We start from the raw sequence: 22742 nt of genomic DNA on the forward strand, positions 1-22742 counted from the left end.
CCTTCATTTTCGTTTTTGGGCAATAAAACATTTTTTACTTTGTGCTCAGGAATCACTACTGGTGGTGCCCAGAAGACCATCTGTAACCCCTGTATACACACATACTCTCTCTCTCTCTCTTTCTCTTTCTCTCTCTCTCTCTCTCTCTCTCTCTCTCTCTCTCTCTCTCTCTCTCTCTCTCTCTCTCTCTCTCTTTGGTCCTGTGCAAAATATTTTTAAAGTACTTTGAAATAATTGACCTTGAACACGTCTCCACTTCAGCATTCATATGGATACAACTTCCCACAGCTTACAGAGAGGAGTCTTGAGTCACACACATTGCTGTACATGTGTGGAAGAGAGCCCTACCCTCTCACCAGTAACCTGCCAACTCTGAGGTTCCAGGTACTCATCCAGAGAAATGATATGTCATGTGGGGTACCACCATCTGCAGTGGTCCATCAGCTGTTACTGTTGCCCCCCACCCCTGTGCAGCCTGATATGCCTGAAATTCCAGAGAGCAGTCCAGATGCTGAAACAGCTGGCAGAATGAGGCCTGCCTCAGAGACTTAATGAGAATCCTCTCATCTGAGTTGGGGGCATAGACCTGCGGATCACTCTGGGTAAAGTCCCCAGCTGGTCCCTCTACCCCCCTGCTCAGCCTCAGGGTTTTGCCAGCCTGCACCATTGCCTTTGTTCTGTCAGAGAGGGAGCAGGCTCAGACCTCACTAAGGGCTATGGTTCTGGCTTGGGATACTGTTAAGCCTCAGATACTCCTCAGTCCTTGCAGGGTCCCTTTCCCTCTGCTTCTGTCCATAGTTTCTTTGTCTGTCTGTCTTCCTGGTTGGGCACATTAACCTTGAGCTTCTGAGATGATCCTGTGCCTCTGGCTCCATCCCCAAAGCTGGCTGTTGCCCTTCAGCAGGCTGGAGCATCTGGATTGGCCCTGTCTGTCCCTGCAGTTCCAGTGATTGCCCTTGTGGTGAGGGCTGGGTCCTGGGGTCACATCACACAGATGACTTGGGTCTCAGAAAGTCTCCTGGTTTCCTCTGCCTCCCCAAAGGTCTTCTAGCAGCCTCCAGAAATGAAACTGCTCTCTTCGCTTAGCCTGGGAGTGGGGGTGTAGCACTCAAGTGTCATTATCTCCAAAGCTGTGCCAGGACCAAGGCCCTAGACTCTAGGGCCTAGAGGAAAGAACTTCATGACCCTCATTGCCAGGCGCTGTGGCCTCCTGGTCTCACAGGCAGTATCAGGGCACCTATGGGGTTATGGCTGAACTTCCTTTGTGGGGTTCATTTGTTTGAACTGAAATGATTGTGTGTGTGTGTGTGTGTGTGTGTGTGAGAGAGAGAGAGAGAGAGAGAGAGAGAGAGACAGAGACAGAGACAGAGACAGAGACAGAGACAGAGACAGAGGAGAAACTATTGGGTAAATTTTTTAGTTAAGGTGTCAGGAGCAGTGCAAAGGGCTTATCCTGAATAATCCACCTAAGGGAACTGTGTGATGATTCTTCTCATTTTGCAGAGCATCCTCAGACTTCAAGTCAAGCAGACCATGTTCACAGGGAAATCAAGTGATCACTAGCTCACCTGTAGATGTGTACCTTCAGAGAGAAGCCACAGGAATCCCCGTGAGCATCCACAGCCATCTGCCCCAGTGGCAGGTTCATAGAAAAGAAACAGTGGGCTTGAAATAGAGGTGCAAGGCAACCCTTCTTCCCTTAAAGTTCCCAGGACCTTCCAGGAATAGCAGTCCTATGAGTGTCTGAGGGTTCTGGGCTGCTAGCCTAGTGGGCATGGCTATGCTGAGGCTGCAGGAGAGCCCAACTCCTCCATAGACAGTGGGGGTGGTGCCTGCACCTCACTGCAATGTGTGTGAGGGGGACCTGGGTCATTCCTAGTGTCCAACTGGGACCTCTTCTGAGACCACTCTGAAGAGTCCTGGAGCTCTTCTCTGCTCCCCACTCCTATCTGCCCCTCCACCTCTCTGCCCCACCATTCCTGTCTACCCCCTACTCCTCTCTGTCCCCTTCCTGTCTGTCCCCTATTATACAGCATTGGAGCCCTGGTTTCTCTTCTGGATACTTGGCTCTCCCCAGCTGGTTGGCCAATGCATGTGCAGTGGGGACCTAGATTTATGCCTCTGTGGGATGATGATCTTCCTGCTAGGAGACAACAGGGCACTCTTGCCCCTGTCCTCGCAGTGCTACTGGAGAAGAATAGGAGGACATTGTCTGGGCTAGGTCTCATGGGTGAGGTGGAACTGAAACCAGCTTGGGTAGACAGAGGACCAGGGCATACACCATGGGCAGCCACATGAACTCTTGGGAGTGGAAACAGGAACAGCCCATTTGTCAGGCTCCAAGCCAAGCTGCGCTGGGTCAAGAGACAAGACTTCAGCACACATGCTGGCTCTCTGGAGGCTTAGCAGGGTCTGTGGCCCGAGGGGCCTAATTATTATCTCAGCCATTTCAACCCAGGGCTCTTGGACCTTCTTTCTCAAGCTTATAATAGATGATGCTAATGTCATTAATATTTAATAGTAATGAAGCTAATAGTGCCTTGCATTTATGTGGTCTCTTCACTGAGTCCATAGAAGTCTAGTCTCGTTCTTTCTTTGAGAAACACTTGGCTATGGGGGAGGTGTTGGTGCAGGGCAAAAGAGAGAGAACCCAGAGAGGGCCGGGACTGGCAAGGTCATGGGGCCAGAAAGGCGATTATGACTGAACTAGGGTATCAGGTTCTCTGTCTGGAGGACTGCCCGTGGCCCTCTGGGTCTGAACAGCAGCAAGATAGAGCACTGCTGGCCTCTGTTCCCTTCATTAAGCAGAGCCAAGTGGCTAACTGGTAACCTGCTACAGGGCAGCTAGGGGCCAGACAGGCACCAAGAGTCCTGGATCCACAGCCCCTCCCAGCTGCGGTTAGGCCCCATTTCCCAGGCCCCCACCCTGGCTGATGTATTTATATCCTGGTGGAAGCAGCTTGGGTGGCCCACGTCAGGGTGCCTGTCTCTCCGCAGTCTTCTGCTGCTGACTTTGCTATCACTACACGATGCTCTAAAATTCATCAGGATCCAGAAACATCCCCAGAATATCTGGAACAGAAGAGTTAGCACATAAAAACTTCAGGCTGCCAGCCTCCTTTCAGGGGCATTTCTGAGAAAAGAGAGCAGCAGCAAAATGGGAAGGAAAGGGGCCTGCGAGGTGGTGCTAGAGGTAAGCTGTCTGCTTTGCAAGCGCTTGCCAAGAAAGGACCACGGTTCGATTCCCCGGCGTCCCATATGGTCCCCCCCAAGCCAGGGGCAATTTCTGAGCACTTAGCCAGGACTAACCCCTGAGCATCAAATGGGTGTGGCCCGAAAAACAAAAAACAAAAAAAAACTGGGAAGGAGACTAGTGAAACAGTTGAAAACAGGCTTTCTTTTCTTCCTTCCTTCCTTCCTTCCTTCCTTCCTTCCTTCCTTCCTTCCTTCCTTCCTTCCTTCCTTCCTTCCTTCCTTCCTTCCTCTATCACTTCCTTCTTCCTTCCTTCCTTCCTCTATCACTTTCTTCTTCCTTCCTTCCTTTTTTCCTTTCTTTCTTCCTTCCTCCCTCCCTCCCTTCCTCCCTTCCTTCCTTCCTTCCTTCTTTCCTTCCTTCCTTCCTTTCCTCCCTTCTTTCTTTTTTCCTTCTTCCTTCATTCTTTCTTTCCTTTCTTTCTCTCTTTCTTATTTTTTTTTTCAGTCCACATCTAGAGGTGGTCAGGGTTTATTCCTGGCTCTACACTCAGGAATCACTTCTGGTAGAACTCAGGCAATCATATAGGATGCCAGGAATTGAACTGGGGTTGGCCATGTGCGAGGCAAGCACTTTCTCTGGGTTATCTGCCCATTTCTGAATTGACTTCATTATCCTTTTTTTAAGTGACTTCGGTTTTGGAGCCACACAAGGTGGTGATCAGGGCTAACACTTAGAGGTGCTTGGAGAACCATGTGCTGTACTCTGGATCAAATCTGGACTGACTGCAAGTACAACAAGTGCCTTATTCCCTGTACTATGTCTTCTGGTGAGTTCTTTACTTGTTTATAAGGACCAAAAGCACTTTTATTGCCTCTACGGGGCTTAAAGCTGCTACTAAATGGCCTGAAACAAATAAATAAACAAAAACCAAACAAGTACATATTCAATGATTGCCAGATATTTTCAGAGCATAATTGTAGTCATGAGTGCATCCATCTATCTCTCTATCCTTTCACCAATCAATCAATCTATCTACTCACTCACTCACCCATTTACTAGCACATATTGAGTCATTCTTATTCAGCAGTATTACCAAGTGCTGAGGAGAGTAAGACAATTCCAACATAGTAAAAACTCGTGAAGGAGCTCAGTAGAATGGTAAAATAAGATGGCCCATTAGGGGAGGGAGAAAAAAAAAAAAAGATGAACCATTAATCAGAATACAACTTTGGCAAGAGCTATAATCCACAGATATATCTTAGAAAGCTACTTGCCTTGGCCTACTGGGTTGCAGGAACAAAGAGAACCTTTCCTCAGTCTTGAAGACAGACACTAAGCTTTCCAGGTAGACCAGATGGAAGTGGGCTGGAGGAAGGACTGTGCTGTGGCTCCTGGGAGAAGAACCATGTGTGCGAAGGTGCAGCGTGGTTCAATATGGTGTTAGTCAGTTCATCTGGGACTGAGTGGGCACAAGTTGAAGCTAGAAGGGTCAATGGGGACCAATGTAGAAAAAACCCTGGGAAACAGGAAGGGCTTTATTCTCCTGACTCCTGTGGCACATTGCCTGAGGTCAGTGGGTATTAGAGAATTCTGAGCAAGAAACAGTCTGGGGAATGCACTATAGAATAGCTTAGGAGTGGGTGGAGGCTGGACAGTATGAAGCAAGTCAGACCTGGAGGCAGGGAGAGTGATAGACAGGGATAGACAGGACCATGAGCACTGACTGATACCTGCACCAGGCAGTGAGAAATCTTAATTTGATTGCCATGGGTCACTAGAATTCCTGCAGGGAATCCAAGGGCCCTCTCTTCACAGTCCCTTAGGGCACCATACTCAGGTTTTATTTGTTTATTTAGAAGGGGAAACCTCCCAAGTTGCAATTTGGGGGCTCAAGGGCCACTAGGTGACACTTGGTCAACCAGTATAATAGAACTGTTCCCTGGTGACAGGGAACACCAGCATTACACCTGGCAGTGCTCTGGGACCCATGTGTTTCCACCTTTGATCTTGGATTCTGGTATATGCGAAGCACACACACTTCTCACCCACTGAACTCCCTCTCCAGGCCCCAAGATTGTCAGTTTACATGCTGACCTGGCTAGCTTACCTTCTTAATGAATCTAGGTTCTGCTGAGAAGGCTTTTGTGGAAGTGGGAACAGCTACAATCAGTGCCCTTGAGCGCAGAGATTGGCATCCACAAAGTAGGTGGGCTTGCTCCAATCAGTTAGGGTGTAAGTGAGGTTTCCCTAGGAGGAAGAAATTCTGCCCTTCAACTACATTGGCCTTATCTACATCTCCAGCCTGCCACATGGCTCTACAGACCAAGGACTTGAAGCACTCATAGTTAATTCCCTCCCTGTTCCTGAGTGCCTGCGTATGTACATGCCAAACTGAAGCTTGTTCTGCTTAGTCATCTCTCTCTCACACACACACCTTCATAGCTCTGTTTCTGGGATGAGCCTTGACTGATGGCCCAAAGTCCTGTCCAATGTACTTCCTTCCTGCAACCTGGGCTCAGCCTCCACATTGTCCCTTGCCTGGCTGCCATCCCTGGAGTTCTTTCTCCTTTTATCATCCTCCCAAAGCAGTCAGAGAGACCCTCAAATGTAAATCAAGTCCTTATCACTCCCTCTGAAAACTGGCAGCTTCTCTTGCCTCCAGCACTGATGTCAGGCTCCTTCTGCTACCACATTCAGATTCATTGGCCCCTCCCTGCCCGCCCTCTTCTTTTCTCTTCTCATCTCACTTCTGAATCAGTTCCACAGCCCCCCACCCCATCCTCTGATCCACTCTCACTGTTGCACCTTATTGGGACTTGGTCTCCTGGGCACAGTCTAAGTCTTCCAAGCTCTAAGAATTCACCAGGTCACTTGTCCAGAACCTGTCCTGCTCCACTTGCTGCTGGCCTGGAGGCTTCATCAGCATCTATTCTGTCATAGTCTCTTTCTCTTGTTGGTTGGGTCTGTGCTGGGGTGTTTGCACACTCAATTTCGTGCCTGGGGCTCCTTAGACATTCGTCACTCACATTTGTTACTTAGACATTTGTCCTTAGACATTTGTCACTGTGATTCAGGAAATGTGGGGAGAGGAGACTGTGCTGAGGCAGGGCCAGCTCCAGCCAATGAATAGAAAGTTCTCTAAGGGGAGCATAGTGCAGGGGGGTCAGGGATAAGGGTCCCCACTCTCCACTGTTAGATGTGCTTACACGGGCCACAACTGACTGTGCTAGTGTGGTTTAAAGACAGAGAAGGTCAGTGTGCACCCAGAATCAGAGAAATAGGGGCTGAGACTATGGAGACCCATGCAAGGGAACCTGCACCTGCCCAACTTGGCTGGACCCCAGGCCTGTGCTGGCTGACTGGTCTTTGCTGCATTTGAGCCGACACGTTTCAAGGGGCTCATCATCTTATCCTGCATGGCCACTGCACATGAAGTGGTTGCTCCTGCTGATGTCCATCTAAAAATAGTCCTTAGTTTAGTTAAGGCCACGGGGTGTGATGGCTTCCCATGATAACCTCCACTTTAGTGCAGGAGTAAGGCACAAGGTCAGTCTCTGCCCTTGGCTTCATGACTTTGGAGGGGCTAGTTCACAGGAGACCCTGGTGCTAATCTATGGTCTGTGTGTTGGGAAAGTGACTTATAAATATAGACAGATTGGGGTGGCTCCAGCAATACTCAGGATTAAAGTTCTTCCCAGCAATTTTTAGCTCACTGGACTTGGTGGCTCAGAGTGAAGACCCAAGACTGCTGCTCAAGCTCTGTGGTGCCAGAGAGTCCCTGGACCACCCTAGTGGTACCTGGGATCTTCATAGCCACACCCCACAAGTCCTTGGGAGCTCCCAGGACTGCACTGGCAATGTGCAGGTACTAGGGGTAGAATCAGAGTGTGTGCCTTAGTCTCTTTGCTATCTTTCCAGCTGTAACATATTTCCAATTGGTTGAAGAGAAAAGAAAGAAAAAGAAGATATAGCTCCTGACACACAAAAATAGTATGAAATCCAGACATTCATATGCACATTGCTCACTCATGGGGTTCTGTTTGCTTCCACACTCCTCGGGTTCCTGAGGACCCACACAGACTGAGTGTAGACAGATACAATGAACCTGGACAGATCCTCCTCCTGTCACCAACACTTACAGAAACTGCTGAGTTCAGTTTCTGCTCACTGGGAGCCTGGAAACAGATGTTGGGGGCTGTTCATCACTAGGGGAGACAGTGATGCCAGGAGACATTTCTGGGTGTGTAGGGTAGAGGGAGGATGAATCTAAACACTTTCTTATGTTACTACCTGGGGTCAACAGTGTGGAACTCAGCATAGGGGCCTGCTGGCAGGACTTCTGGGCTGAGAAACTATCCAGAATTTCCATTGATCTGGAAATGAGAAATGCAAAGGCTGTAGAAACAGAAAGGGAGAACTGGGGTGCAAAGTGAGCTTCCCTTTCCATAATCCTCAGGTGCTCTACCCACCATTCCCATCAGGGTCTCAGGTACTCCATTCTCCTCTGGGTCCCTGTGGAAAATATTCCATCATTACAGTCCTCTGGGAGCTGGATAGAACTCAGCAGGGTAAAAGTGAAGACAGTTCTCACAACTGCCCCCAGCACCAAAGAGAGGGTCAGAATCAGGGATCTAGAGAGGGAGCAGCTCCCAGGGCTCTGCAGGGCCCCAAACTGAGGAAGAGGTGTGTCGGGAGCCTGAGGGAAGATGCTGGCACGGCTCCCACACGACCTTCTGGAGAGTGTGAGGAACAGATGCTGTGACTGTCAGATGAGATGCTCCTGGCACTTTGGGAAATTGCAGAATGAACAAAAGGAGGGTTGCTTTCAGGGAATGCAATCGGGGCTCAGTGTATACAGCTGGACTGGCCTCCTGGGACTCTGTTTTCTTGAAGACCAAGAAGTAGGGGTCTTCTTGCCTGGCTGCTGGGCCTGTCAGTCTGGGGCTAAGGGAGGAAGGACAGAGCCCTGGGCTGGGGATAACCCAGGTCAGGCTGAGGCAGCAATGGGTCTGGCCATCAGACTGCTTGGGGGTCAGTCAGCACATCCATCCTGCTCTGGGCCTGGTCCCAGCAGATGGCATCTCAGTGGCAGAGGAACCAAGCAGAGGGTCCCTCAGCAGGTAGGAGAATTTACCAGCTGTTACTTGCAAAGCCCCCAGAAGTCGCAGCCAACTCTCTGGAAGCTTCCTGGACAAAAGAGGGTCTTTGAGCATCTGAACTCACTATGGTGGAGGGTAGTGAGGAGCATGGTCAGAGCTGGGTGACAAGTGGTGTGTAGAGGCTCTGGCAAGTGCTTTCCTGGCTGCTGGGCATGACAGGAGTTTGAGATTAGCACCAGGTGGCAGACAGTGACCAAGGCAGGTTCTTGGGACAGTAGGTTAGCTGGGTCCTGCTCAGAAGCTGGTGACTGGATGCTGTGCTCTATGATCAGAAGTGCAGAGAGTCAGCCATTACACAATTGAGTTTTTGTTTGTTTGTTTGTTTTTGAGTGCCAGGTGGAGATTTGGACACAAAGAAATCAAGACAAATGGCTAAGCATGTGCTCAGTGTCAGTGAGTGGGAACACCAGGGTCTCTTCCAGGGTCAGGGCCACCTGCCTGGTCTGGTAGTTGGAAGTTGGTAAGGCCCCAGAGTCTGGTGATCTGAGACTCTTTGTCTGGGGCAGCAGACTCCTGCTTCCTGGGCAGGACTGTGGCAGCTGATATATATGGGAGAATGGGGATCCCTGTACTCAGAGAGTCTCCCATGGGAAGGGGCTGCCTTCCATGAATGAGTCACCTCAGGGCCAGCTTACAAAGGGAGGGGAAGCAGGGCCAGACAGATGCAAGGGGTCGTGGACCTCATTTGCTGGAGGACCATCCTTCTCTTGTCAAAAACCTCTCAGGGGGCAGCCAGCTCACAGATGTGCCTTGGGGGTGGAAGTGGGGGAGGGGAGCCTCAGCCTACCCCATTGGCCAGAGGTCCTTCCTCTTTCCTGGGAGCCCACTTCATTGTTTGCTGGCACCCCAGGGAATAGACTTCAGATGGCAAAGCAGAGCTGTTATGTTTTGTTTCATGGGGAAAGTCTCTGACCAAGAACCTATTTGGCTAATGAAGTCATAATAACTCCAAGCTCACTAATAGGATGAAAGCTGGGGACTCCATTAAAAGCCACTGATGGACCCCTGAGAGTGAGCTTGGCAAGTCTGCAGATGGGTGAGAGGCAGGGAGCTCGAAAGAGGTGGGGGAGAGGGTGGAAGGGGGTGCCGAGTTTCTGCCTTGTTCTTGCTCTGGGAAGTGGGATGGTCTTCTTAGAATTTGCCTTATTGTCTCACTGCTCCTAGTTTCCAGCAATAGGGCCAGGAAGGATCTTCACCTCCAGCTTCCTTCCTTCCTTCCTTCCTCCCTCCCTCCCTCCCTCCCTCCCTCCCTCCCTCCCTCCCTCCCTTCCTTCCTTCCTTCCTTCCTTCCTTCCTTCCTTCCTTCCTTCCTTCCTTCCTTCCTTCCTCCTTCCTTCCTTCCTCTTTTTCTTTGTCTTCTTTCTTTCTTTCTTTCTTTCTTTCTTTCTTTCTTTCTTTCTTTCTTTCTTTCTTTCTTTCTTTCTTTCTTTCTTTCTTTCTTTCTTTCTTTCTTTCTTTTCTTTCTTTCTTTGTCTTCTTTCTTTCTTTGTCTTCTTTCTTTCTTTCTTTCTTTCTTTCTTTCTTTCTTTCTTTCTTTCTTTCTTTCTTTCTTTCTTTCTTTCTTTCTTTCTTTCTTCTTTCTTCATTTCTTTCTTTCTCTCTTTTCTCCCCTTTCCTTTCCTTTCCTTTCCTTTCCTTTCCTTTCCTTTCCTTTCCTTTCCTTTCCTTTCCTTTCCTTTCCTTTCCTTTCCTTTTCCTTTATTTTCCCTTTCCTTTTCTTTTTTCCTTTAATTTTTGAGCTCCTGGAACAATATGTGAGACGAGGGGATCAAATTAGAGTTGGTGTATGAAAAGCCTTAATCCCTGCACTATCTCTCTGGCCCTATTTCTTTTTATTGGGGCGTTTGGATCATGCCCTGTGGTACTAGAGACTATGTGATTAGTGTTGGGGATATAGCCCAGGGCTCCAGCATATAAACATTGTGCTATGGTCCTTGGAACTATCATTCTTGCCCTAAACCATTTCTAGTGGGCATTGAAAGGAGTTTATTTGTAAGTTTTACTCTTCCTTTCCTCAGAGAGCTCCTTCAGTCCTTTCTGGCCAGTGTCAGTAGTCCTACTGTGAGATTCAGTCACAGGTACAGCTGCTGCAGGGAGCTGGATTGAATTTAGCACTTCCTGTGAGAAATCCAGAGCCTTCCTTGCCCAGCCTGGACATTTTTGGGGGTAGATGGACCTCTTCAGCTTGGGTTCTCTCTCCTGCTGCTGGTGTGTGGCTTGCTTTACTTCTGACACTCTAGGGCAGATGTGGAAAATATGGGGAGGAGGCCATGCTGGAGCTGATGGGGTTTTGGGCAGAGTCAGCACATCTTAGCAATGGCCCTCAGTGACAAAGGTCCTTCCAGGGAGAACTGGATTAGGAGAGAGGGGTCTTTACTATTCTAAGCTGTGAAGTTCCTCCATTATGGGGGCACCCAGACTGTGGGGACGCAGGTAAAACACTGGGGGTTTAGGGGTTATGCTCACAGATGAAGTACAGTCCTGGGTGCTCTGATGTCACTGAGCTACCCCTCATTAACTCTCTCATTAGGGATCTCCTGCATATGAGACAAAACTGGGATTTGAACTTGTGACATCATGCAGGGTGGGCAGGCACTGCAAGAACCTGAATATTTTCTAGGCCCCACTTTAATCCCACTTGCTTGGCCTCTTCTGTAAGAGCCCAGAGGATACCGGTGAGCCCTGTCTGTGACCATTTTCTCCTGAACTGACCTGCCTCTGGATTTCTGGTCTCTTTCTCTGTGGCCACTTAGCTTGTCCTAACAGCTCAGCTGCAGAGAGGCAGAGGAGGAAGATGGATGGATGTGCCTTCCGGTAAATGGGAGTGGGCTCCTGGGTTTAAGAGAAACAAGAGCACTTAGGGGGCTTCAGGGAAATTAATTAATGCACTGTGGAGTGAACCTCTGACTTGTAGTGCTTATCATCCAGCCATAATTCGGAAGCTGGGAGATGTGCTTGAGGAGAACAAATCTGGCCTGCCCTTGTCCCTCCTCAGCACCACAGGGCTTGGATCTCCAGCTAGGCAGGAATCCAGTAATGCAAACAGCTGGAATCCCATCAGGCTCTGCATACTCTGGGGCCCTCTGGGTTTTACAGATCAGTGGCCCACCCATGAGGCTGAAGGAGAAGGTCCAAGAGGCTTGAGACAGGGTCCAACCCTCCAGAGATATCAAGACCCTCTGTCTTAGCCTTAACTGCGAGTAATCTGAAGGGGAAAAGCTGTAGAAGCAGAGGCTGGAGAGAACATTCCAGGAGACTGAGGGAAGTACACATAAGGTTTTATTTGCTGAAATTGGGTGAGTGTTTGACAGTCCTTGCCTCGACTAGGTACACTAATCAATTAATTTGTGTGTTAATTGATCTAATCTTTACAATAGTCCACAAGGCAGCTTCAGCAGCAGCTTGTGTTTAAAAAAATGAAACAGGAGGCAAAGAGAGATTGGAGACTTGCCTGCACAGCTTGGAGCCCTTCTTGTATTTGAGACAGAGCTAGAGAAGGAAGAGCACTGTGGCCTTGTCACTGGGTTCTGAGCAGTGGCACCTCACTCTATCCTGGGGCTGCTGAAGACTGGCAAGGAGCCTGGTGCCCTGGAATGAGGTACACCAGAGATCTTTTGGAGATGCCCAGCCCAACCCAGGGGGGAGCAGTGAGAGGCAGGAGTGGGCCTGGAAGCCCCTTACCTCCAATGCTTGGTCCCTATCCTGGGTCATGATCGCCCTTAGAGAGTCTCCTAGGCTGTGAAATAGGTCTAGAAGCTTCCTGCTCTTTCCTCAGAGACAACCCAGTGGGTTTCCTTGCCTCTCCTCATTATTAGTTCCTCCTCAATCACTTAAGAAAATGATTGTGACCCAAACACCATCTGGAGCCTGCAGCCTCCCCTATTTCCACATCAATGCGATGCAAATGGACTGGTTCCCACTCTGCTTCCTGCTCTGAGAAACTTCAAGGCCATGTTTACTCATTACTGGGGGCTGGCTCCTACCGCCCATTCTCATTGTCTTGGCTTCACCCTGCATCCTTGGCACCGATATTGACAGAAACCAAGTCCCAAACTGACAATTGGGATCATGCCTCTAACACCAATCTCTCTCTCTCTCTCTCTCTCTCTCTCTCTCTCTCTCTCTCTCTCTCTCTCTCTCTCTCTCTCTCTCTCTCTCTCTCTCTCTCTCTGTCTCTCTCTCTCTCTCTCTCTCTCTGCCTCTTCCTTCCCTTCTCTCTCCTTTTTCTTTTTCTCTTCTCTCTCTCCTTTTTCTCCCCTCTCTTTCTCTCTGCTTATTTTCCCTACTCTCTTTTCTTTTCTTTTTTTTTTTTTTGGTTTTTGGGCCACACCCCTTTGACGCTCAGGGGTTACTCCGGCTATGCGCTCAGAAATCGCCCCTGGCTTGGGGAGACCATATGGGACAACGGGGGATCGAACCACGGTCCGTCCTACGCTAGCGCTTGCAAGGCAGACACCTTACCTCTAGCGCCACCTTCCCGGCCCCTCCCTACTCTCTTTTCCTCTCCTTTTTCTCATCTCTCTCTGTCTCTCTCTGTCTCTGTCTCTCTCTGTCTCTGTCTCTCTCTCTGTCTCTGTCTCTCTCTCTCTCTCACACACATACACACACACACACACAAGTGTTCAGAGGCTACTCTCTGTGCTGGGGGTAGGTGTCACTCCCCTGGAGATCTTGGATATTGGAGGTTGAACTGGTTTCCATGCAAAGCACATGCTCAGGCTCAGTGACCAAACCATCTCTCCAGCCCAAGCACACTTCTGATGGGCAGGTGGAATGCTGTGGGGCCAATCTGATAACTGTCTCATCACCAGCAGACAATCATCTCAACATTCAGCTCTCCTGCCCATCTTACCACCTTACAAACCCAGTAAAAAGTACTTTTGCACCCCCTGGTTAAGAAGACAGGAAAGTAGAAGCGTTTGTGGACCCTGCCTGCACCTCTGTCTCAGAGAGCCCCTCTTGCCCTTTCCCTGTCTTCTATCTCCTCTGACTCTAGCTACCTGAGTGTTGTCTCCTGCTTTTGGTAAGATAACAGCCCTAGCATGTGTCACCTTCACTTCCTTTCTACAACCTCTGCTCCAGCCTTTGCTCCAGTCTGTGCTTTCCTGAGTTCCCAAATCTGCTCTAGCACTCGATATTTCTTCCTAACAGATTAAACATATACCTTCTTGGGATTTTAACTCAACATTCTTTTGTTTTCTTGTTTCCACTAGAAAGAATCCCTTTACTCAATTGCAGCTAGCTCCCTGCTAGTCTTCAGGTGAGGAAGATGCTCATAAATCCTTTTCACTCCAATTTGAGTCAGGACAGTGGAGATTTGCCTGTCTGCTCCCCAGTCTACACAAAGCCCTGCTGCTTGGCTACAGGATCTGGGGGCTAAACTCCAGCAGTTTCTGGGCAAGGCTGAGAGTGGGGCTGGGGGCTGGGCTGTTGGGCCACAGCTGTGGCTCCAAATTGCTCTGAGCCCAGTGACTGAACCAACATCAAACAAATGGGCTCTGATGCATTAAGTGAGGAAGGGGAGGCCAAAATGGCACATCCCCCACCATTCCCCCCAATGAATCTGATGTAGAGAGCCGCAGAGGTGTCTTGATGAGCGGGGCTATAATGAATCCCCAGATTTTATCCCTTTGGGTACAGCTTTCACTCTTAATAAAGACTGGATATGACGCTTGTCCTGGGTCAGCTAATCCCACTCTGCCAGATTAGCATTTCTAATGGGTTGGGAGTCGCAGTCTTCTGGAGACAGGAAGGCTGCATGGCAGATACTCTGGGTCCTTGGGGATGCAGAGGCGGAGCTTTGTTTGGCTTTTGTTGAACTGAAGTTGTCTTTCTTCAAATAAGACACTCACTTTATCTCTCTACTTTTGGTCCCTCAAGTGGTCCTGGGACTCCTGCTTTAAATCTGGACCAGAATGCCCTGGACCTCTACCCCCAAAATGTCATGCCCAAGCCAATAATCTAACAGCTGAATGTCCAAAGAAAAGTCTTGAATGTCCAGGGATGATGCTTCTTTCCAAAGATGGACATATCCTTCAATCACTCACTTGAGTTCACAAATTAGTGGAAGAAGTGACAAATATCAGATGCCTAATGTCACAGAGACATGAAGTAGGAGCTGTAGTGTTTGGAGACTGAATGTACATGCGCGTTCATGTGTGTGTGTGTGTGTGTGTGTGTGTGTGTGTGTGTGTGTGTGTGTGTATGCTTGTGCAAGTGTGTACATATACCTTAGGAAGGCAGTAGCAGATATCAAGGAAAACTTCATTAGACAGTGTCACCTGGTTTTTACCTCAGCCTGGAGGTATTGAGGGAGACCAGGAGAGCCAGGAGGCCAAAAGAAGTTTGAGGGGCTAAGCCTGGAAAAGAGAATAAAGCCTAAAAGCAGTTTTTATGCAGCTTGGTGGTAGCATGAGTAGCCGATGTGGTGAATGTCTAGCGGAAGAGGTGGCTGGGAGGGTGCTCTGAGCAGACCTACTTCCGGGCTGCATTAGTTCCTGAACCCACAGTCACAAGATTCAGAACACAGTACCTGGATTGCTCCTGTGTCTCTTCCTATGAAGTCCAGGCTTTAGAAGAACTGAAACTTCCTTTACAGATTGTACTGATTCCTTTGCACAAGAGGCCTACAGTATTCATCTGTGCTATTAGCTCTAATTGAATTACCCAAACTGAGACACATGGGAAATCATTGTATGTCAGGGGAAGCTGGAAATAGCTGGAACGGCTAAAATTTAGGTAGGCAAGAGAAGTGGTGAAAATGAGGTCGAAAAGGAATAAAAAATCAGATCATGTAAGGTCTAACCTGTCAAAACAAGGAGTTCATATTTTCTATGTATTTTGTTTTGCCACATCCCACAGTGCTTAGAGCTTTCTTCTTACTCTGTGCTCAAGGAACACTCTGGTGGGGTGCCAGGGCTAAACCTGGGTCAGGCATGTGTCAGAAAAGTCCCTTGCCAGCTATATTATCATTCCAGTCTCAGAGATTTTCTCTTTGTAGCAAACTTGAAAGCTCCAAGTAAAGGACTGACATAAGAACTGGGTGCTGAAAAAAAGATAAAGTGATATGCATGCAAAGCACAGTGATTAAAAGGAAAAATAAAGGGAAGAGTGGGAGAGACAGGGTGGGGGGGGGGAATGTTTGCCATTGAGGCAGGCAGGGGCGAAGGCGAGAGGGTAACTGATGTTATTGTTGGTGGGGAAATGTGCACCGATTGAAGGTTGAAGGATATTGCTCATTGTATGACTGAAACTCAATCATGATCAGTTTTGTGACTGTGGGAAAAAAACACAACTGTTTTATGAACAGCCTTGTATCTACAGTGTTTAAATAAAGTAATTTAAACTATTTTTGGGGGGAGTAACACCCAGCAGTGCTCAGGGATTACTCCTGGCTCTGCACTCAAAAGTCACTCCTGGCAGTCTTGGGGGACCAATATAGGATACTGGGATTTGAACTGGGGTCCTTCCTTGTGCAAGGCAAATGCTTTACTGCTGTGCTATCGCTCCAGCCCCCTAAATAAAGTAATTTAAATAAAAAGGAATGACCAAATCTAGATTCTAGAAGCTCCTTTAGGCTGTAGTTCTAAAGGAAGCTGAGGTCAGGACAGCATCAGTGCAGATGAGAATGTGGACTTAGGAGAAGGACAGACAGACTCAGTAGACAGGTTTCTGAGACAAGTGATGACAAAAGCATTTCCTCAGAGTCCAGAAAAGGACAGGGAGGATCCAGTACAGGAACTAAGGTGCCTGGTCCTCTCAGCTGGAAGTTGCCTCCAGGGCCCCCATAGGAACCCACACCATAAAGTAAAAGAATGAAAGGAAGGTTGACACAGGTTATATATATTACATACCCAGCAAGTTATTCAACAATTCAGAGGTCAGATATGAAAATAAGACCTCATTTGAGCAGTTTATTTTTACAAGTTTTCCATTTTCTTTTTTTTTTTTTTTTGTTTTTGGGCCACACCCGGGGGTGCTCAGGGGTTACTCCTGTATGTCTGCTCAGAAATAGCTCCTGGAAGGCACGGGGGACCATATGGGACACCGGGATTCGAACCAACCACCTTTGGTCCTGGATGGGCTGCTTGCAAGGCAAATGCCACTGTGCTATCTCTCCGGGCCCAAGTTTTCCATTTTCTATTTGTGGTTGTGATGAAGGACACTCATACACAATGGGGAGATTATCAGGAAAGGCGCTGGCACCAGCATCACAACAGGCACTTGTGGGGCAGAGCTAAGAATCAAATTCACAGCTTTGGCTGGTCAGAAGCACTTAACCACTGGGCTATCTCCAGGCCTGAGGTCTCAATTGAATGGCTGCAGTAATAACCTCTCAGAACATAGTCTGTTGTGAAGCCTTGTGATGGGAGGTGAGCCTGCAAATGGAAGGATACTTGGTCCAGCAGTTTCTGTCCTTCTTCATCCTTGTTCCCACAACTGCCAATGGTCTTTGAGGATCATCAGACCACTCCAGCCCCTCTCGAGCTCACACACCTCCCTCAGGAGAGCCAGTGCCTGAGCCTCTGCACTCAGCCTGTGCTCCTTGGCTGCTCCTCAGAGGGAACCAGCAACACCACAGGGTGAAGAGCTGGAAAGAAGGCATTGTGCCCATACCAACATTCGCCTTTTGCTCCATGTTCTTTGTCTTTCCTTTTCCTTTCTTTGTTGTCCTCCATCCCCCACAGTGTTTGGCCTGATTTTACAGGCCTGAGGGATTCATAATGGTGGTCAAAGCTTTCTAGCAGCACTCAAGGGGCAAGTAATACCAAGGGGTCCTAGTGCAGGGGAACAGGCTTCAGACCTCCAGCCTGATAAGCTTGCCTTGTGAGCTATCTCCCTGGGCCTTTTTACTTGCTGATTGAGTCCTCTGAGCCTGAAAGAGGGCCAAGTCTGTGATAGAGAGAAAATGGGTCTGCAGGGACTGCTGGGTTCCCACCTCCACCCTGGGGCAGGCATGCAGAAGAGAAAGAGCTGGAGATCACATGTGTTTTGCTGTCCAAACCTGCCACTTCAGTGGGCTGCCAGCACCTAGAAGTTATGGGGTATGTCTCTGTGGATACAGACTCTCTTATGTCAATCACTCTATGTTTATGAGGCAGATCATGTAATGCATTTTCCAGGAGAAGATGGGCTGTAAACTGGGGTGTGAAAGCACAGATGTCCATGAGACAGTCTGTGTGGTACCCTGAAAGGTCCCTTGGCACCTCACCATTTATCTTGCCCTGTAGCTCCCCACCAATTATAAAAATGAACAGCTCACCCGACCAGACTGCATTTTCAACAACTTTTATTATACGTTTAGTGTTCTCTATACAAAAGAAATCAGTTTTTCTTTTTACAGTGATTCAAAAAAAATCAGAATAATTTGGCCTTTTCATTGCTCATGCAGTCAGTACAGTCCATGTACCCGATGGTCCTCCATGGCCAGCAGCCTTCTCTGACGAAGGTCGAATGTGGTACCCTTGGACACACAACTGCCGTGGATGTTAGTTAATGCAAAGGACCCGCGAAAAGGAAAGATGATGTGAGGGGTTAGAATAAGTCTGCCGAGGAGGGTTAAGTATTTAGCTAATGGAGGAAGAGATGTTCAATGTGTGTGGGATGGAGACATGGGGCAAACTTTCTCCGCCCCCAAAGGAATTTGGGGGAAGGAGGTCATGAATGGGGCAAGGCAGGTTTGAGGGGCCCCACGTGGGTTGGGCAGGACCATACACAAGGCAACCTCATCCCAGGCGACTGGTGCTCTGAGCAGGAGCCTGAAGTTGGCATAGAGCGGGGGCCGGGGAAGGGCAACACTGAGACGTCACATTTGGGAATCAGCAGGGCGGGTGCTGGAATTGGCCTTTTGGAGAAACGGTAGAGCACAGTTCTGGACTCTTCACATGGAATTTGTGTTTATTGCTTCACCGAGGTCTTCGCATGGGCTGGAGCCCTGCCCCGCATCCTCACTTCTGAGGGATCCTCTGATTCCCTGCCAGTCCCGCCCACCAGCATGGCCAGGACAGGGTAGAGAGGAGGTCTGAGGGGGGAAGAGCACTTTCCCTGGGGGCTACTTTCAGCTCTCCAGGCCCAGACTCCTTGGGTTTTACTCCTATGCATGGGGTGAAGGGAGGTCCCCCAGGCTGTGCAGGCTGTTTGAAGCAGTCTCAAGGCCCTCAATACTACTGTGCAGCAGGAGTTGCTGCTGAATGTGGCTAGGGCCAAGGGCAGGGGGTGGAGTGGGGTTGGTCTGGTGGCACCCCCTATGTCAGGCTCTGCACAGGAAGATAGTACTCAGTACTCAGGGATGGAGGTGCAGGCACCACTGTGGCTTTGGGGAGCTGTGCAGAGGAGTCCCAGAGGGCTCCTACCTGGTTTGGGGGGGGGGTCTATCCTTGGCTCGCTGCACAAGGTCTCCTCACCACTCTTTGATGTTTGAAAATTCCACCAGGGCCCTACTCCATGCCACACCAGAGCCAGCCCCAATCCTGGGGGTCCTCACGGTAGGTGGGGTCTACATAGCACCCCCGTGAGCTGGGAGCACCTACCACCAGCAGGGGGTGGCTCAGGTGGGCCTTGAGATTCTGCTGTCCCAGCAAACATGACTGAGATCTTAGCTGGGCTTTGTCTGAGCACCCCCATCTCTTAGCAGGGCTGGCGTGTGGAGTAAAGGGCGCCCTGGGCAGAATTCTCCATCAGGGGCCTCTGCTTTGTTGGAATCCTTGACTCTGCCAAGGGCACCTCAGATAGCCCACTGCCCACAACCTTCCTCCTCTCCAACAGACTTGCTCCATCTACTCACAGAAATCATGCCTATGGGCTGGGCCACTCTGTGTGCCCACAGCCCCCTATCACATCTCAGGTCATCTCACCTGGCTTCCCTCACCAGACCATGTCCCCATTAGACTGTTCCTGAGCAAGGTGTCCATGGGGCCTGGTATTCTGTGTGTGTGGATGTGGTGAGGGGTGAGGTCCTAAATTGGCAATACACCAATAGCCTCAGGTCTCTCCACTAGCCCCTGACTGGCCATTCAGGAAAAGAATAGGCACTGCCTCTGGGTTCCCTGGTACCGTGAACACTCAGACACTTAAGATGTCTCCAGAAGGGGCCGTTTACCTCCCAGAAAAAGAAAGGTGTGAGGAAGGACCAAGCCTAGGTTTCCTTTCAGCGTCAGGTGACCACCCATAAGCAGTGCAAAGAAAAAGGCTTTCCACAATGCACCCCAGGAGAACAGGCCACTCTGGCCTCCCTGGACATGAAGAAGAATCTGGGGGCCTGTCAGTTCAGTTGTTTGGAGCACCTGCCTGCTGAAAGGATGTGAGGGCAGGGTCAAAGTCAGCACAACCTTGACCCACAGTTTTTAATCCAACTAGCTGCCACAAGCACCAATAGTCTCACCTTCTGGCACTGGTGGCTGTATTTTTGGGGGTGGTAGCGTAAGAGAGCAGCTGGCAGGGAGAATGGGGCAATACTGCCTTCAGCTAAGCTGGATGCTTACTGGCACTGGCACGGACACTGTTTCTCAGCTGCCTCCTCACCCTGGCACACCCTGGATCCTAATCCTTTTGCCTGGGAAAACCTGATTTTTATGCGCAGGTCTTAAGAGGCCTGGGCTGTGGTGTGGGCAGCCCAGACAAGGGCTTCCAGTATCCTCACCTATGGGGGAGTGGCCCAGAGCTCAGTTGTACAAAGGCAAAGACCTCCTCCGAACCGTCTGAGCTGGTCTGACAAAATCCATCCTGGCCCCTGAAGTAGAGCGAGCTGAGTCCATGGGGAGATGGAATGATGACAATTTCATGACCTCAGAACTGTCACAGTGCCGGGGCCTGGGATCCACAAGAAACCCGAGCTCAAAAACTGACCCCAGGTGGCTCCACAAACACAGACATACCCAGCATTCCTGCCCTTACCAGCCAGGTTCCACCTAGCATGTGTGGCCCTAACTGAGCACAAGCACATGTCCAGCCTGGTTCTGTATTCTGTCCCCTTTCTCTATGAGTACCTTCCCCTCATTTCCACTTCTGGACAGCAAACCTGGTCCCAGGGGCCACGGGGTGGTGCCAGATTTCAGCCTCAGCTGCATAGGAGGACGTGCCTTGACTCAGGCTCCGACCTGCAGAAACAGCAGCACCGCAGGCTCTCCTCAGTCCACCACCTCCCAGGCAGGTAGCACTGCTAATACCTTTGTGGCTTACACATGTGGCAAACGATGCTTAATCAAGTCTCGGTGGACCTGGCCCTGATCCTGCCCTTGGCCTCCAGCAAGTAGCTGGAGGCTCAAAACAGGGCCTGGTAGTCCGTTCTGGGTCAGCTTCTCCCACCCTGAGCTGACCAGCTGCAGCAACAGCGGAAGGGCTGCTGCGAGGCTCGAGCTCTGCGGGGCTCGGTCCCTTTGGTTTGGAAAGTCGATTAGGTGGGACGGCACCGTTGGTCTCAGGAACTGCAGGTCTGCGTGGATCTCCATCTGGGCTATGGTGGCTATGGCCACATAAGATCTGAGGTGCTGTTCAGGACACTAGTGCTCCTGAAGAGCGGCCATGGGAGGTGATGAGACTGGGGGAGCCTGGGATGTCAGGGATGAAGGATGGGAGCTGCGTAAGGCAAACGAGAGCACGCGCTCTCCCAGGCCAGCTTCCAGCACTGTGGCTGCAGGGCTGCATGGGTCACCAGGTAGAGATCCCTGTCCACACACAACAGTGTCAGTGCTCTGGAGAAGTAGCCAAGGAGAGGCTTTGGGCTAGAGCAGGGAGGGAGCAGTGCTCTGCCCCACAAAACCCAACAGCCGAGCTTTTCCATCACAGGCATTGAGTCCCCTGGTGGAAAACAACATCGTCCTAACAGGTAGGGGTACCCAGTGTGGGTGGCCCTCTCCCCTGCATCCTGATCTTACTGGAGGCTGGTGGGGGAGTGTGGGAGTCCAAACCCAGCCTTGTCCTTTGCTTGGGAGGCCCCCAGTGTTGAGCCCTGATTTCCTTCTGCCGAGGTATACAGCCCCCAGGGCTGTCTTCCTTCCCCTCAGTACCTGCTCCTCCTGTGCGCCTCATGCTTGCAGGGACACAGGAGGAAGGACAGGTGGGAGGCAGAGGCAGGAGGGCAGTCCTGGCCCTGCTGAACTAGAGGGAGGCCAGGAGGCCTGCTGTCCTCTCCCTGCCAAAAAATACTGTCGTTTTCTGGAAAAGAGCCAAGCCCAGCTCAGCATCTGCCAAGGCGCGGGCGGTGGGGGTGGCGGCAGGAGGAGGATCCTTCAGAAAGGCGAGGGCCAGTGGTGGTTTCAATGCTACAGCTTCTCTGTTGTTAAAGGAGCTGTCCGTGTTGTCACGAGGGCTCCAAGAGGGAACCAACTATCCTTTTTTCTTTCCACTGATGCTTCTTCATAAAGACACTGGCCAGGTTGGGTCTGGAGGTGCACAAAGCAAACATAAGGACAATGAGAAGGACCCGATAAAGACAGCACATGTGCACCGTGGCCCTGGGCAGGGGTGCAGAGGAGGAGCAGGTCATGGCACAGGCTCTTTAGGCGAGCCAACCCTGGCTCCAGCTATCCCACACAGGGCCCGGGGAGTCACTGGGAGGATTTGTGGAGGGCTAGGTGGCAGGTGGTCCTCAGAGCTTGGCAGACCCCCATGTGTCCATCCCTGGAGTGGAGTGGCAGCAGGTCTGTGATGGCCTCATCTCCTCTCTCCCCTGCCCGGTTTGCAGAGCAGCGGCTGTGCCTGGTGGCTGTCAGGCCAAAGAGTAGATGGCATTGACGGGGGATGTGGCCTCTGAGCTCTCGTTGCCCTCTGTCTCCTCCTTGTCCTTCTTCACAGTGTACTGGCCAATGAAGGAGCCGTCCTCATTGAATTGGCCTTCGCCTCCCTCACCATAGTCCACCAGGCTGTCATCACTCTCCTGCTGCTTGATGGTGCCGTCCAGGGATGTCTGGCTGCCCTGCAGGGGCTTGTTGTCCTCGTCACTGTGCACGAGAGTCAGACAATCAATGCCTGTCTAACCAGAGCAGTGGCTCAGAGAGGACAGAGGTTGCCTCTCTCCCTGCCCCATTCAGGCAACTACCAAAGGAACGGTGAGTCTGAGAGGGTCAGAGAGACAGCATATGGGGCAGGGCCACTTTGACTTGCTCTCTGGAACTCACAGGGGTGGGGAACTGGATAGTGGATGTGGCCATGAGCCCCCCAGACAGGCTCCTGTGTGACAGTGGCTCCATCGCCTATTGATCTGAGCCTATATACAGGTTGCGTATAGGCAGAATGGCAGAAGCCCAGCCCCAGAAAATTTTATCCATTTGACTCAGAACTTGCATGTCCCTAACCAGACAGAGGTAGGATGTCCAGTCTGGGGGACCCTGGGCAGTGGAGAGAGAGCAAGGTAGCACCTGGCATATACCCTAGCTGCTCCACTCAGATCT

General features: G+C 50.4%; 1 protein-coding gene across 15 annotated transcripts in view; it reads right to left on the reverse strand.

The window, feature by feature from the left end:
- Positions 1–18776: 18776 nt before the first annotated feature.
- The window catches only part of NFASC (neurofascin), a 182133-nt gene continuing 178167 nt past the window's right edge, over positions 18777–22742 (reverse strand). For all 15 annotated transcript variants that reach the window (XM_049770601.1, XM_049770590.1, XM_049770602.1 and 12 more), the window contains one exon: positions 18777–22292. In XM_049770601.1, the coding sequence (XP_049626558.1) occupies positions 22061–22292 (232 nt within the window). In that variant the 3' untranslated portion in view covers positions 18777–22060. The remainder of the gene's footprint in view (positions 22293–22742) is intronic.

The sequence above is a fragment of the Suncus etruscus genome, chromosome 3, assembly GCF_024139225.1.
Source record: "Suncus etruscus isolate mSunEtr1 chromosome 3, mSunEtr1.pri.cur, whole genome shotgun sequence".
Classification (NCBI taxonomy): domain Eukaryota; kingdom Metazoa; phylum Chordata; class Mammalia; order Eulipotyphla; family Soricidae; genus Suncus; species Suncus etruscus.